At 41.2% G+C, this 16,324-nt stretch overlaps 2 protein-coding genes across 3 annotated transcripts; both read left to right on the forward strand.

The window, feature by feature from the left end:
* Positions 1-1,281: 1,281 nt before the first annotated feature.
* LOC128761080 (SRSF protein kinase 2-like) lies at positions 1,282-9,942 on the forward strand. 2 transcript variants are annotated; one of them, XM_053868980.1, is made up of 15 exons: positions 1,282-1,552; positions 3,532-3,784; positions 3,844-3,952; positions 4,021-4,108; positions 4,261-4,348; positions 4,414-4,520; positions 4,579-4,735; positions 4,806-4,831; positions 4,915-4,971; positions 6,401-6,758; positions 6,840-6,937; positions 8,566-8,673; positions 8,739-8,808; positions 8,875-8,967; positions 9,043-9,907. In XM_053868980.1, exons 2-15 carry the CDS (start codon positions 3,565-3,567, stop codon positions 9,225-9,227), a joined length of 1,764 nt encoding a protein of 587 aa, XP_053724955.1. In that variant the 5' UTR covers positions 1,282-1,552; positions 3,532-3,564; the 3' UTR covers positions 9,228-9,907. The 2 variants fall into 2 exon arrangements, with proteins under 2 accessions (XP_053724955.1, XP_053724954.1); XM_053868979.1 differs by having other exon boundaries at positions 8,875-9,942.
* Positions 9,943-11,102: 1,160 nt separating this feature from the next.
* comtb (catechol-O-methyltransferase b) lies at positions 11,103-16,323 on the forward strand. The gene is made up of 6 exons (XM_053867540.1): positions 11,103-11,136; positions 11,845-12,016; positions 13,719-13,836; positions 13,921-14,114; positions 14,179-14,310; positions 15,915-16,323. Coding segments are annotated over exons 1-6 (798 nt in total). The 5' UTR covers positions 11,103-11,134; the 3' UTR covers positions 16,095-16,323.
* The last annotated feature ends 1 nt before the right edge of the window (position 16,324 follows it).

Genomic DNA, 16,324 nt, shown 5'->3' on the forward strand with positions numbered 1-16,324 from the left:
CAACACCACACTACTATTGGCTCCTCAGCCGCATTAACTCTGCGATGTATACTCCAGAGTCCCACCATCATCCAAATGACTAATTCATCCCTAATCCTTAATCCTGCTCTTCAAAATCCTGAACACAAAAATCAACAGTAGAATCTGTGCAAAGTCAAAAGAGCTATTGAGCTGTACTCCATCCTCCATCCCCGAGCTTGCAGAGATCAAGTGTGTACAAGTGGTGCAGTGCAGTAGCCATTACGAATGGTTAAGCAACAGTATGTTAGTAAAAAGAATGTAGAGTAAAAATATTTTTAGTTTGGCGTTCTAACTCACTTTCTAAAAAAATAGTGAAACACCACCATCTTCAGACAAAAACAAAATAAATAAATAAAAGAAAATCTGCCACTGACATAGTTATATTGATATTATATATTATGTATTTATATTAGTGCTGTCATTTTAACGCATTAATTCGATTAATTAATTACGCCGCAATTTAACGCGTTACAAAATTTAACGCAAGTAATTATGCCTCATTTAGAGGCGTGTTATACTTCTATTATTCATTTTTGAATCGCTATATTGAGCTTAACTGCCTATTTGAGACAGCCATTTCATACTTTTATTTATTTAACTGAATCACTGTATTTGTTTTACATTTTTGAAAACAGCCTTATTTTATTTATTTAACTGTATTGCTGTTTGTTTCACATTTCTGAAGACAGCTTTATTTTATTTATTTTACTGTATTGCTGTATTTGTTATAAATTTTTGAATAATGCACCTGGCCTCACTGGTTTGCGGATGTGCTTGACCTTTACTTTTGGATTTCATTTATCAAGCACAATTCACCAATTAAAAAAATGGATTTTAAATCTTCTCTTCTTACTGTATTCAATTGATCAGTCGTACACTATATTTTTTAATATCCTAAAACGCAAATTCTTTATCAGGAGACCTTTAGCAGATATGACACAAAATGCGATTAATTCGATTAATTAATTACAAAATCCGATTATTTTTTAATCGACTGACAACACTAATTTATATTATTAAATTAAAAGTCGTTTTCCACGACAATTATTTGCATTGGATTGAAATAAATACTACTTGACTAAGAACTCTGGGAAGTATTGAGGCAAGTTAGTGACTTTTTTGTGTGTGCAGTAATTCAAAGCTTTTGTGGCTGAGAGCGTATGTATTGATATAAGTTTGCAGAATTTCATTTTCCTTCTGAAACATTCCTTTTAAGGCCTCTGGAAACGCGGATGATGTCAGCCGGACCTGACGTCACTGTTTACAGTCGCGTGCGCGCCGATGTCCATAACGGGCATGGAGAAAGTCGTGCTAGCGTTTTAGCAGCGGGAACAAGTGACAATGAAGAGACAGTAGCGCGAATAAAAGTTTGACAAGCAGCTGGACGCTTCACCTGTTGATGGTCGCTGACTTCAGAAGACGGCAAGAGAACGGCAGGAGGCTCGCGGGTGCGGACGCTCACGGTCCGTCTCATGACGCAGGAGACACGGTTAGAATCACCAAGAAACCAATGAAACCTCCAACTTCTAAGGTAATGTTAACGCCCTCAACCCGTGGTTAAAAGTTTGTCCAATAAAACTAGGGCATTTAAATGTACTTAGTGGCCTCCATTTTTACAGAATATGGTGAAACGAATCTCATTCGGGTGCTAAAGACAGTGTTTTTCTGGTACAGGGTTCAGTGTCAGTTGGAAGCTATTTGTGTTGACATGCCATTCATCTGACTATAAATACACTCACACACTCAGCGGCCTGTGTGACATGCCACTGAAGACAAGTGACACAGCGAACAGCCTGGTACATGGATGGATGTTCACTTCGCCAAGAATGATTGTTGAACAGTGTGTTCCCTGGGCTGTGATGTATTCTCACGACTCGTATGTCTCATTTTGTTTTATTACCATTTAAATTGTCTTTAAAATACAGCTGGAATGGTATTGCATCTAAAAAAACATATTAAGTCTCGTGTTGGAGACAAAAATAGAAATCCATAAATGGGGAAAATGTAATGTATAGTTGTGTATATTATCTGAAGCTTTCCCCTAATTTTATTGTGTTAGATATGGCTGCTCTAAATTAGCTATTAAAATGATTTCTTTTTTTTTTTTTTAATCAGGAATACAGTGGTACCTCGGTTCTGGACCACAATCCGTTCCAGACGGCCGTTCGAGAAGCGAGTTTTGTTCGAAATCTGACTCGATTTTTTCCCATTACAATGAATGGAAAAAGAACTAATGCGTTCCAAGCCTTAAACTAGTCTTTTGTAGGAGTGAATGTAGAGTGTCTGCTGCAGGTGGCTGTTCCTCTATGTGTGTGGCCGCTGCATGTGGGAGGGGTTGCCGAGTGAGTGAGGTCTCTCCAGAAGTGAAGAGGTGCCCGGTGCGTGTCCAGCTCTGAATGTGCGCTTCTGTGCAGTTTGGCTGTGACAAAGTCATAAACCGAGTCACGCTCTGTCCCAGACTGGCCTCATCCCTGTCCCAGCTCCAGCCCACAACAGGACATCAAACCCTGGAGTGGAGGTGTGGAGAGCGAGCACCTCCCCTGTGACACTCTACCACGGTCCAGTGCGGAGACAGGAAAGGTTTTACACCTCAATATGAAGAAAAAACAGTCAGTAAATGGAGCTAACGGGACACGTCTGCATACAGAGGCTGCGTTATACGCAGTAACAAAGCGCGTCGTGGGTCAGCTGATCCGTCCGCGCATGTTATGTTTTTCGGGGGACGTTCGAGTTCTGGATTTTCGTTCGAAATCCGAGGCAAAAAAATCTCAATTTTTTTGTTTGAACTCCGATTTGTTCGAATTCGAAAACCGAGGTACCACTGTATTAGAAATATTTTGTGGCTCTTTACCTGAAACCTTTGGAACCAACTCACATGGTGGATCACAGCAGTGTCAGCGGTAGCAAAGACTAGTTCAGCATGACACAAATTCAAAGCCTCAACATGACCTCTGCCACACCGGCCTCATATCACATGGTCATAGCTATTTCAGCTAGTTCTGGACCAAGTATGATATAAAATGTATTAAAATATACTCGCTAGAGTAAACATTTGTTTGGTTGGTGGTGCCACATGTTGTCTCATCGAAATAACAACACACGAAGATAATCGGAATATGCATATCATATATATATCTATACGGTAATATAAAATATTCTAGTAACAAAAATATGAAAGACATTTTGCAGCCTTTTAATCCAAAGATTCCTTTTTTATGCAGATTTAAATTGCAAACAAAGTGGAAATGCCAGAAATATTTGTAAAAGCATAGTAGTAATCTTGAATATCTATTAGCCTGTATGTCCATGTCTTAAATAAATACATATGTCACATTCATATACCAGGAAGTTAGTGGAATGATGTTACTTTGTCCTCCGAAATGAATGTCACAAACAAAAACAGGTCCATTTCAGATCCATAACTCAAATCAAATCCTCACAGAAGGCAAAACTATCAGAAAAATATCAGATGAAATGAGATGTTGTTTACAAACTGTGTTTCTGTTCCAGCTGTCGCCTTGATTTTGGATCCATCACCTGATCATGTCATCAGCATATGCAGCTGCTATATCAGCTCTTTACACAACCAGCTCTTTTAATCTGAACACCCCGGTCAGCCCTCCCCGCAGTCGTCGCCCGGCAGGCAAGCCAAAACCTGCTGCTTCACCCAGCACAGTACATCACAGCCCCCCACCTGAGAAGGTACAACCTCCACCGCAGGACTTGTGTGATGAAGACGAGAACCCTGAGGATTATGGGATCGGTGCGTAACACGACTCTGGGATTTTACTCAACTCTGTTTGAGTGAATGTTGTTTTGCAGGAGGTTATTATCCAGTTGAAATCGGCGAGATCTTTGCTGACCGTTACCAAGTGGTTAATAAATTAGGATGGGGTCACTTCTCCACAGTGTGGCTCTGTTGGGACATGGTGTAAGTACAGACCAGATATTCAACAGCTCCACTGTGAACCACAGCTGATGCTTTTTTTTTCTGCGAAGGAATGGGCATTTTGTGGCATTAAAGGTGGTGAAAAGTGCCCAACTCTTCACGGAGACAGCTGTGGATGAGATCAAACTTCTGAAGTCTGTAAGTGGGAGCTTTATTTGTATTTATCACAACAATCAATATATGATATAATAATATATATATTAATAAATATTTTATAATGATGAATGATAATCATTTATAATGATATCATTCTCCCTCGTCATGTGACTAAAATACTGTGCGTCCCACAGGTGCGAGACAGTGATCCCAAGGACTCCAAGCGTGACAAAGTGGTGCACCTCATTGATGATTTCAGGATCACCGGGACAAGTGGAGAGCGTATCCTTCACCTTCCGTTATGGCCTCTTCAGTCTTGACAGGCGCTTGCCTTAGCTGCCCATCAGATGTCTGCATGGTTCTGGAGGTTCTGGGCCACCAACTGCTGAGGTGGATCATCAAATCCAACTACACAGGCCTCCCACTGCCATGTGTGAAGAGCATCCTCAGACAGGTCCCGATTTGGTTTCTTCTTCCCACCTTTGCCTCCGGTATTAACAATAGTACTGCAGGTTCTGCAGGGCCTGGATTACCTACACTCCAAATGCAAGATCATACACACAGACATCAAGCCGGAGAACATCCTGCTGCGGGTGGATGAGGTCTATATTCAAAAGATGGCTGCGAATACTAAACTATGGAAGCTGCCGTCTTTCCCAAACTCATCAGGTAAGTGGAAAAAGTGTTTTTTTTTCCAGTGCCCACTTGTCTCTGACGTTCTTCTCTCCTGTTTCAACAGCTAAAACAAGATCCAGGGAGAAACAGGTCTGAACTCCAATGCATTTTTGTATTTTTAATAACTGCCTTTTCATGACCAGTTCATGAACTATTTTTAAATATTTTTAAAGAGTTCACCCAATTTACTCGGGAAGCTGGCCGGCGTCTTTCACAGTCTTGGTGAATGGGTAAGATCGATTATCAATGTTCCCTTTGACTCGCACCTCAACACCGACAATTTGGCACATAAGGAAGTAAAGTCATTGTATTATTAATAACTTTTTTATCAACAATAATTAGGCCTGTCACAATAACAAATTTTGCTAGTCAATAAATTGTCACAAATTATTGCTAATAAATAATATTATTGACAAAAATATTTTTTGACTAAAGTGAACACTAATATAATGGTAATGTTTCAGTAATAACACAATCACACTCTTTAAATGTATTTCTTTTATTTGTGAGCAGTATTTTTACCATAAAAAAAATGTATTTTGGATTACTCTGAAATATTTCTTAAAATAATGATAATAATTAAACTAAAATTTTAAAATTGCATACACAGTGTTTGTAAACAAGCCTTGCACTTATATGTTACATGTGACAACAAATTCGATATACCTGCTCATCCATGCCGTTTTGCTCACCTTGCTCAGTAGGTTTGAAGCCAAAATATTCCCTCACCGGGTCTGTGGCTTTTGGCTTTGTGATGATCTTTTCTTCTTCCCTTTTTTTCATCAACATTGGCATGTGTCTCTCCTCTTGAGTCTCACTACCGAACTGACTGCTGCCTGAACGTTGTTTTCATCGCGAGACGACCGTCCGACAAGAGGGTTTACACTGTTCATTCCGCGGTGTTAGAAATGCGGACGCAGAAACGTCCAATACCGATGCAGCGTGAACATTCCTGTCAGCGGTCGAAGATAGGCTGCAGCAGCAGCAGGAGACAAGGAACTCAAACGCGTGAACATTTTTATTTATTTATTTTTTGGATTGTTTTCATTTGTCATCAATCTATGACAAAAATATCAAATACATATACACACTGCTATATCCAATGTATGAATACAACTTCAAAAATGAAATTAAATGACATGGGAAAGAAAAAATAGATAAACAAAAAGACAATATTAATTGTAAGAGGCTTACAAATTATTTTTTACAAGAGCTGAAAAAAGTCTTGAGTCTAGGATTTTCCTTTTTTAAATAAATTAGTCTATGAATAATATCATGAAAGTCATTTTTTAATGGAAAAATTTTGCTTTTTTTGCATACTTAATTTTGTGCTTATAAAATTTAGATAATATCAAATTGCAAACATGCACATGCCAATTAATTGAGACAGGCAGAATGACAGTTCTGTTTTTACTATTTTATTGTTTTTATTCTTGTTTGTTTCATTGACTTACTGTTAATGTGACAGGCCTACAAATGTGGTTGTTTGATAGTAAATATGTCCCGATACCGGGTCGAGCAAACTGGTACGCAGGTCCGAACATAGTGCATCCTCCTTTACATTCCATCTCATCCAAATCGTCATGTGTTTGTTAAATGTATTGCCAATATATGTTCTCAAGCTCTTAACTTCACTTAAAGATGAACTTGTTCTCACAGTCCAGCAAGGTTTCAAGGACCCAAATCAAACGACTGACCAGGAGGGAGAAAAAACGTCGCGGTCAGGGGAGTGGTCCCAAACAAAGAGATCAACCGCCAGTGTCCTTATCGGGTGTATCCACTCCCTGTAGCACCCAAACCCCAACACGCCCCTCCAATCTCCGGGCTCCTGGCTTTGATTTAAGGAGACAGACAATGCTGCTGGAGGACACCGTGGATCATGAGACGCGTGGTCACAGAGACTCCATTTGTTCGTTGCCAGATTTCAGCAAATATTCCCCTTTTCCTGTCTCCAGATCGACATTTTTGAATCAGCATGCTGAAAAGCAGTCGCCTCCATCCTCACCATCTTTTAACGGTCATTACTCGTCATGTTGTTGCCTCTAACCGTCAATCCCGAGAAAACCATAACCTGAGTTTTATGTTCTATTGATCTCAGGTGTGAATGAATGGGATTCACCCCTGGACCTACTTGAGTCCCGAAATGCTGATCAAATACTCATCAAGATCGCTGACCTGGGGAATGCCTGCTGGGTGGTGAGTGATAAGCTGAAGAGCAACACAACACTCGGAAGCTGTCGATCAACCCACTCAGTAAAACAAAACCCTTTGACAGTTTTAGATTTGCATCTTGAGAGTATGGAAGAGCAGCTGGTGTGGTGTGCGGTCTCTATAGCAACACACGTTCACACTTGTTCCACTGGATCAACACGTCGACGACGTGACTTCGCGTTTAAATCGTGTGTTCTGAAGACGTTTTGAATGGACTTATGTGGCTGGTCACTTAAAAAGCTCTCTTCTCAGGAGGAAGTCTTTGTCCATTATGCACACATTTTACAGACACTGTCAAAATGGTCTGATAATGTGGAATAATATGGATTTTTTTAGGTTTTCACTTGCTGCTCAAATACACTTCAAATGCATGACTTCAAAAAATCTATATTTTTGTACTCATGGCATGTTGTGTGACACCAGCTCTGTGAGATCTCGTGCACACTTGTTTTGATGAGTTGTCGTTGTGTATTTGAAGTTATTTGGAAATCTGAGGTCAAACAATATGAGTCACATGTCCGCAAATAACAACACAAAATCGATGCCCAATTCACGCAAAATGCGTTTTGTATTGCACCTGCATCTCGCGGTAGCAAATGCACTGCTTTTCTAATCAATGTGGAAATTTGCTGCATAAAAGGGGAGAAAGTAGAAAAAATTAAAGCATACTGTGGATGGTTTCATTTTATCACTTAATATCCAGGCAGTAAACGAGTGCCAGTGCTAGGCATCGTTGCTCATTCACCTCCTCTCCTTTACTGCCCTCTCCCGATACATAGGTGTAACAGCATAATACCGCCGTAAATAACCTGGCTGTTCATATTGACTTCATGGATGGTGAACAAACTGGACTTTGTGCTGCAGATTTTTGTCAGTCATGACTTGTCACAGAAGCAAGATTAAAGACATACACTAAATTCTACACGTAGATAAAGTAACATCAGTTAAAGATTAACAAACACAAATTAATAGCATTAAAATAAGAATATCTGGCAAATGGAAATAATAATAATTTGACTAAAGAATACTTGAAAAATATAAGCATAACAATAATCAAAAGAAAAAAGTGCCGTAAAACAAAAAAATATTCTGTCCTTTGATGTCATGCTGTGACACATCAAAGGATAGCTAAAATGGACGTTAAACATCGAGCATGTAATGGACTAAATCACAAAATGAATGCAAAGCTAAATTCATCTAAATAACTTTAGTATCTGCTTAAGATTATAAAAATAGCTTTAAAAATAGTAACTACATTTCCACATTTAAATATTGCGAATACAAAACAATTGTGTGAACGACTCAAAGTAATAAACAGTCTGCATGACGTACCACATATTCCTCATGTGCAGGGTCTCAAACTGTCACAGTTGCCTGCAGAGTAACCCAAACTACATGAAAGAATGTGCCATTTAACATGGCAACGTTCTCTCACTCGTCACCAGTTTTATGCTTTGATTTTGTCGAACGCTGCGGGACTTGACGTATTTTGTACAGCTCAGAAATCTGACTTACTTGAGGTCTATAAAGCTTAATCTCTCCACCCTGTCTGGGAGCATCCCTGCTGATGAAATTTGGAAATGATTTAATGCTTTCATTCCATCCCTTTGTAGCACAAACACTTCACCGAAGACATTCAAACGTGCCAGTATCGTTCTGTGGAGGTTCTTATAGGTGCAGAGTACAGCACACCGGCAGACATCTGGAGCACAGCCTGCATGGTGAGATGGAAAGACCAGTGTGGTAATGCTAACAGAAGTCTTAGTCATTTGTTCTCTAACCAAAGGCCTTCGAGCTGGCTACAGGGGACTATCTTTTTGACCCCCAATCAGGAGGATCGTTCACCCGTGAGGAAGGTCAGACGTGTCTGCGGCTCCTTTTATAATCCACTGCGTCAGCTCATTGTGTGTTGTCTTGTTAAGATCACATCGCTCACATCATCGAGCTGCTCGGACCCCTCCCGTCCCAGTTTGCTGTCTCAGGGAAGAAGTCCAAACAGTACTTCAATCGTAAAGGTGATCCACCACGACTCATTCGGTGTCTGCTGCTGCTGTTTCACACATGCTCTGCGTGTCTCTCGCGTCTCCCAGGACACCTGAGGCACATCACAAAGCTCAAGCCCTGGAGCCTGCTTGAGATCTTGCTGGACAAATACGAGTGGTCTCTGGACCAAGCTGAGGGGTTCAGCTCCTTCCTCCTCACCATGTTGGAGCTGCAGCCGGAGAGGAGAGCCACCGCTGCGCAGTGTCTGAAGCATCCCTGGATCAGCTCCTAGATCCTGGAGAGGTTTCCCACTGAACACTTCCGCTCCTGTGTCACTTCTTAAATCACTCTTTCACTTCATTATTTTGGTGGCATTTTCACAGAGTTGCGTTATTAATCACCCTCATGTTGAAAAGAAATAATACTGACGAATATACTGAAGGTACTTGGTGCAATTTTTTTGTATGAAACTCAGCCACAATGATTTCCTGTGAATAAGCTTAAATCCATACCAAAAGAACACTTATGCAAATGAGGATCTGAGAGCCTCGGAACATAATCTGTTGTGTTTCTTAAAGATTTGCAGACAGTGAATGTGATACTTCATTGTTCGACCCGGAGCACTGTGTTGTCTTTTCATCGATGTGTATTTTTTATTCAGTGCACTTTTTACCATGCATGTTTATTTCTTAAAAGACTGTTGTCACCTGTGAGTCTTTTGTTTGGACAGAAACAGGCCACTATTAATAAAGTGCTTTTGAAATACTTTGCTGGAAACGAATCACTTGTATCATGTGTTCGATTCTGTCTCTGCTTGAGTGAAATGTTCTACTTTTAGCTTGCTTTTTTGTCTGAGGTGACCTGAACATTTCTGTTGTGTGACTCCTTTTCAGAAGTGTCACATGATGGCGACCCTACACCACACGGAGGTCACCCTGGACACGGCCTGACACATGTTTTAACGTGAATTGTATTGTCCCTGAGATTCCCTTCTTCTGTTTCCCAGGAGATGAGGTGGTATTGTTGAGACGGTGGAAGTGCCCCTCCCTTTGTTACTCAATTGACCTGCTTGCGCTACACCAGCCAAGGGGACTTGGACAAGGAAGAGCCACTCACTGGACTTACAAGGTACTGAAAACAAAGATGCTTATTCACTTGAAGCATCACTCATTTTAGCACAATGTTGTGGCTGTTTTCCTGCAAAGTTCAGTCTTGCTAATACTCAGTACCAGAAACCAGAGCCCTCTGAAGCCTGTGCATTTCACATGGGGAAATCAATTGTAGCTGGTGTCGTGTTACACTATGTGTGCAGCTTTGTTAAATATTTACACGTTTGCATTAATTCTGTTTCTTGGTCTCAGCATTGTCTTGAAGGAGAGCAAGTGGTTTTGACTGAGTGCAGAAGACTATAGTGTGTCGTTGCTGATGTGTTTATAAGGTGAGGGGCCCCTGTCCTCTGAAAAGTGTAATCAGTGCTTTTAACTCGAACTTTGTTGCACCCTTAACCATACATGGACTTGATGATGAAACTTCTCAGAATTTTTCTGTGTAGGCACAACTAGCATATATGGAAATGGCAACTTAGTTGTTGGAGTACAAACATTTTACAGTAGACAGCGCCATCAGGTGGCCTCTGAAAATCAGGACACTGTTTCATGAAGCCTCATCTACCCACCACTACCTTGCAGTTATTGTTTAAGCATAATAGATTCTGTTGGCTGCATGTATGATTAGGGAACTGTCTCCATAAATATTACCAGAAATATATTCTATCTTGAATAAGCTACTTATTCTTATGTTATTATGTATTATGTAGTACTGCTTCGTGCCGACAACAATTATATTATTCTCAATTTTGATGTCAACATGCTTATATTTTCCTAACTGATTTGTACGTTTTCTCTTATTGCTGTCCTTTGTCGACCTAAAATGAAAAACCTACGCCTATTTATTCTACAATATTATTCAATTTATTATTAATTTAAGGATGTTATGAATCACCTGTGTCAAAACATGAAGGGAAGTCACCTCTCAAATGGCCAGAGGGACGCAGTGTCGTGCATTCCTAGGATTTCCAGCGTGTAAAGCTCAGACGGGGGGTTGAAAGGCAGAAGAGGGAGGAGTTAGAATACCTCCCAGTTGTTTGTCCACAGAGAGAGCATTTGTGGTTGTTGCCTGAAGACTGCTGCCTCACCACACATGTGAGTACTGATTTCAGGTGTTACAGAGACCTGCTTGCTTCTTTGCTCAGACCGTTGTTCTTTTGACCAGATTGACTGAGTTTCAATAGAAACCAACACTTAAACATGTTTTTTAATTTTGTAAAAGTTTAATCCGGCTTGACTTTACGTCTTGCAGTATATTTGTGCGTTTGGTGATAAGAATGATCACATCAGTATTTGATGTACTCTAGCAAGCGTTGCTTTTCTTCCCTGCCATGTGGTTGTCAGTGCTGTGTGTCTGTAGAGGCTTCCTTCAGCTGGATGTGCTCTGGGGATGCCAATGTAAAGGTTAATATTCCGGTGGGTGACACGGCTCTTAACCCCCGGCCAGTTGCCATGCAACTCAAACCCCAAATCAAAAGGCATTACCTCAACCACCACTGCTCTTCCACGTTAGTTGCATTATTGGAGGTAGACCGGCTCTTTCCCGTTTTCATTTCCTGCTCATGCATGGAGCGCTTCATTAGCTCCTCATGAATGTCCAGGATGAGGTGATGAGACGGTGACGCGAGCCTTGCTTTGTTGATATCAAGAGCTGGCAGAGCAGCAGCTCCACTGAATTGTAAGCACCCATCTCATTAGGGTCCACAGCAGATGGACAAAGGGGAGATGCAAGGACCCATTCATCTCAAGCACATGCGGCGCAGGGTTCTGATCCACTCACCACTCGCCGTCTCTCCGCTGCAGGATGTGGCTGACTCTTGTTTACAGCTGCGCCGGTGGAGCTGCTCTGCTCTACGCTCTCTACCGATGGCTGATCCCGGCGGCCGTGCAGCATCACGCAACACTGGCGCTGCTCTGGCACGATGTGTTTGTGGAGTGGATGCTGGACACGCTGACCCGCTCCACACGACCTCAGGTGAGCCACACCAGACGCTGGCACTGCTGCCTCATTGGAAACAGCAGTTGATCCAACTTTTACTGGTTAAATTCAGAATATTGAGTTGATGGTTTCCTGAACTTGTTTCTGATGTGTGACAGTTAGTGGTGCAATACTGAGCCGTATTTCTACAGTGCCCTCCTGAAAATGAGTAGTAAAAGTGCAATTTACCATTTCTTTAACATGAATAAAAACGAAATGAATATTTTAAATAGTAAAATTTTACTCATTTATGAATTTAAGTTGACAAAATTGGGCATGTGTAGACGATCCATACTTTTGCTTTGCTGAAAGTGTTCAGTTCCGTTCCAGTTGCGTGTCAAAGTGTAGGAAGCGAACTCTCAAATGGGACGTCAATATTTCTTTCTGTCTGTGAGGACCTTTGCAATGTGCTCTGAGCTCTAAGATAACCTTAGTCAGTTAACCTCCAACACCGCAGAAACTTAAATCTCTCAGTTGACCTCAAAATTTCGCCTGACCACCAAGGATGCAGAGTAGCTAGGACATCTGTCATTGACTGGACCCTCTGTCTTGATATGATGCCACGCAAAATGTGTGTTGCATTTATTACTACAGATATCTCATCAGTTTATTCTTCCTGTCTACAGACCTGGATATTAAACCTTGTGTTTTCATTTCCTCCCGTGTGAAGTCTCTCTGTCGCTGGAGATAAGACAGTGATAACTAGGATTCTTCAAAAACAAGGCACATCCAGTGAATGTCACCTCGCAATACGCAGAGTGCATCTGTTGCGTTCTTGGACAGGAGCTTATCGTGAAATTAAATGTGATTTACACTTCCTTTGCTGTGGTGGGGAACATGGAAAAAAAAATCCTACGGACTGTTAAACCATCTGAGCTTAGCAGTTTTATCACCTCCTCTCTGTAAGTCAGCGTTTAAGCAGGACATGGGTTTAAACCTCATGCTGAGAAACCAGTGAAGATGGAAGATGGATTATGTAAAGTTTGTTTCATTCACTAAGTATAGCTTCTGTCCTGGTGCGTTGAGTCGTCGTACCTAACATCCCTTCTATGTGTATCAATGTTGTGATGTGAGTTGAATTAACAAAAGCCTTGCTGACGGACGTGTCTCAAGCTCCCGGTCTATTATCACTCATATTGCAGTGACTGGTCAAGTTAGAGAGGAGAATGTAACAAACTGGCGACGAGGATGGTAGGACTTTCCGGGCTCACTCAGCATGATGGAGCAACACAATAGCAGTACAACATACCTGCGGCCATGTTAAACAGGGACAATATATCTTAAAAAGAGGTTCTATAAAATTATAAATATATGAAAAATTAAGAAGTAATATATAGTGTAAAATGACAACACTATTAAGCAGCTACTTAACATGTTAATGTGCTACAAAGTCATGATGCAAAATAGTTACTTTTCACTGTCTTTTTTTCCCCTTTGTCGTTACTAATAATTTCTTTTATCAGGTGGAAAACAAAATGTTGCAGTTCAAAACTTAAAACATGTTTCCTTGCTGACCTTTTTTTTTTACTTTTTACTTTGTACTGAATGGTGTATTTTTAAAGTGTATTTTTGTCTAATAAATACTAAATGCTTAGTGTCCTGCACATCATCCACTGTCATTTGAATTTTGAAAGTGAAACTAACAATTCTGTCGATTCATCTCTGATCCTTTTTAAAGACGTGTGTTTGTTTGTTTCAGAGGCTGTTGAAAGCAGTACAGAAGAACGGCACTAGAGGGGACCCTCTTAGCGTAGTCAAAGCCATCGACGACTTCTGCAGACACAAGGAGTGGGCCATGAACGTGGGAGATGAAAAAGGTAGCTCACCACTGACACTGCTTCTGGTCCTGTGCAGAACATTCCACATCACATCTTGTATATGTCTTGCTCCTGTGCCACAAGGCTGTATAATGGATTCCGTGGTGTCAGAGGCCAATCCCAGAACAGTGCTTGAGCTGGGGACTTACTGTGGATATTCAGCGATCAGAATTGCCCGACTGCTTCAGCCGAATGCCACAATGATCACGCTTGAGTTTAACCCCGAGGTTGCCGCCATCGCTCGACAAGTCATTGCCTGGGCCGGACTGGAGGACAAGGTTAACAACGCTCCTACATAACATAATAATAGACTGGTACAAAGTGTTTTTGTCCACTCCTCAGGTGCACTTAGTGGAAGGAGCGTCTGGTGACCTGATCCCAAAAATGAAAGAGAGGTTTGGGGTGGAAACATTTGACCTGGTTTTCTTGGATCACTGGAAGGATCGGTACCTTCCTGACACCAGACAGATTGAGGTAATCCTGAATATCAGCTGGGCTCTTCTGTAAGTGTTGATGATGAAGGAATGATGCGCAGAGTCCAGGCTCTGTGAGGCTCCAGAAAAGAAGCTGGAGATGAAGCAACACGTGCTTCCAAAGATCAGAGTTTATGCTGAGCTCAACCGATTTGTAAACCTTTTTTGTTTTGAAATTAGCGATGACATGTGACGACCACATTTTCAATCTGGTATCAGCTTGTATCTTTGTTTTCCCTGCAGCAGTTAAATGGACCTTTCACCTTTCTTTAGACTTGAATTAGATCCAGTCAATGAAGATTCCTTCCATGGTGGAGTGGCAAATGTGCATAAGGGCTATTAATGACCCTTGTCCCACCACAGGTCCACACAGTGCCAGACTCTGGTCATAAAAGCAAAGGGACCTGCAGCTATATTTCCCCCTAGAGCTTTGTCTATAGGGGGAAATGTAGTGGTGAGTGAGTGAATTGAATTCTTTCCCAACCTTCTATGAATCCAAAGTCCAACACGCTTCCTTGTATGTCAATGTGAGGAGCCTTTGACAGACAGTTATACTTAGTCATGAGGCTAAATCGACATTAACACTTGACAGAAAAACAATAAGGTGTAGAACAAAGCAGGGTCCTGTGAGTCTGTATAACAACTGTTGTAGGCTTCATCCATCACTTTTGAGGGTGTCATGATGAAGATACTAAATCGATGAACATATGTCATGCACGAGGTTCAGACTCTGCAGAAAAGTGACTTCATAATTCTCTACTTTTCACTTAGACACGTGTATCAGAACTTGACCACATCATAAACCCTCTTTTAAACTACACCTGCTTATATTGAAAATGCCTCTGCCAAGCCCCTCATTTGCAGACACTCCGATTTCTTTCGCTTCTTTATCTTTTTTTAAATCCCCGTTGAATATTCCGAGTGCAATTCCGAGTGCAATGAACCTAAATAGACAGAAGATGGCAGTAACGCTACGCAGTTGTTTTAAGACGCGAGAGACGTCATGAATCCAGGTTTTTAGCAAAATGTGATTTTTACAGTGAGGCACTGTTTTATGACATGATTATATCCGCTTCTGCGCATTAAAGCGAGGAATGAATAAAAAATCGATATAAACTTTGTCAAGTCAAGCAGACTTACTGATCCAAAATCATATCACTTCCAAGTTAGAACTTTCCAACCAGTCCTTAAAGTTTCATTTGAATTATTTTTGGTCTGTTTTGTTCACAAACAAGCGGGCAAAAACTGTATGCAACATGATTGGCTGTAAATAACATCTACATCCAGATAAATTACAACTGAGTTCAATGTCATTCAATAACATTCTGTATTTCACATGCTTTTATTTAAAAAAAAAGTCAGTTAAGTCAATGAAAAGTAGCGTTTATTCGTAACCATTCAGTTGAAATATTAACATCGCCCTCATATGGCGCCACTAGGGAACTGCAAAAGAACAAAATTTGAACGATTCGTTCAAGCTGATGAACAAGATTCCAGAACTGAGTCACAGAAATGACTCATTTTGCTCATCACTATTTGACGTTTGAACCTCCGGCTCGATCTCATCGTTTGCCCCGTGTACCTGACATGAGACCATCTCCACAGGAGTGTGGCCTCCTCCGAAAGGGAAGCATCCTGCTGGCCGACAACGTCATCTGTCCCGGGACCCCTGATTACCTGGAGTATGTCCGCAGCAGCCCAAAGTACAAGAGCCAGTACTTCAAATCCCACCTGGAGTATACCAAAGTGGAAGACGGACTGGAGAAGTCGGTCTTCTTAGGGTAGCCAAGTTACGTAGCACCACCTTCTGTGATCAAATCTCTGTGTGTGATTTCTGCAGTCAGCTTCTGTGTTCAGGTGTGGAACTGAAGGATGGGATTTTCAATAAAAATGTGTGTTTGTGTGGGTTGTCCACAGCCTCCTTTCATCGTGCTACTGTTCGCAGGTGTGTGTGTGTGTGCGTGTGTGACAGAGAGATCCAGTATGAATCAAATGGCTGCTCATCTAATCTCTGA

This window comes from Synchiropus splendidus, chromosome 6, assembly GCF_027744825.2.
Source record: "Synchiropus splendidus isolate RoL2022-P1 chromosome 6, RoL_Sspl_1.0, whole genome shotgun sequence".
Lineage (NCBI taxonomy): Eukaryota > Metazoa > Chordata > Actinopteri > Syngnathiformes > Callionymidae > Synchiropus > Synchiropus splendidus.

Coding starts and splice junctions, on each gene's coding strand:
- LOC128761080 (XM_053868979.1), top strand. CDS start 3,565: ATGTCATCAGCATATGCAGCTGCTATATCAGCTCTTTACACAACCAGC. Junction 4,109..4,260: donor AGATCAAACTTCTGAAGTCT/GTAAGTGGGAGC, acceptor TGCGTCCCACAG/GTGCGAGACAGTGATCCCAA. Junction 6,759..6,839: donor ATCCTCACCATCTTTTAACG/GTCATTACTCGT, acceptor TATTGATCTCAG/GTGTGAATGAATGGGATTCA.
- comtb (XM_053867540.1), top strand. Junction 12,017..13,718: donor CCCGCTCCACACGACCTCAG/GTGAGCCACACC, acceptor TGTTTGTTTCAG/AGGCTGTTGAAAGCAGTACA. Junction 14,115..14,178: donor GGGCCGGACTGGAGGACAAG/GTTAACAACGCT, acceptor TCCACTCCTCAG/GTGCACTTAGTGGAAGGAGC.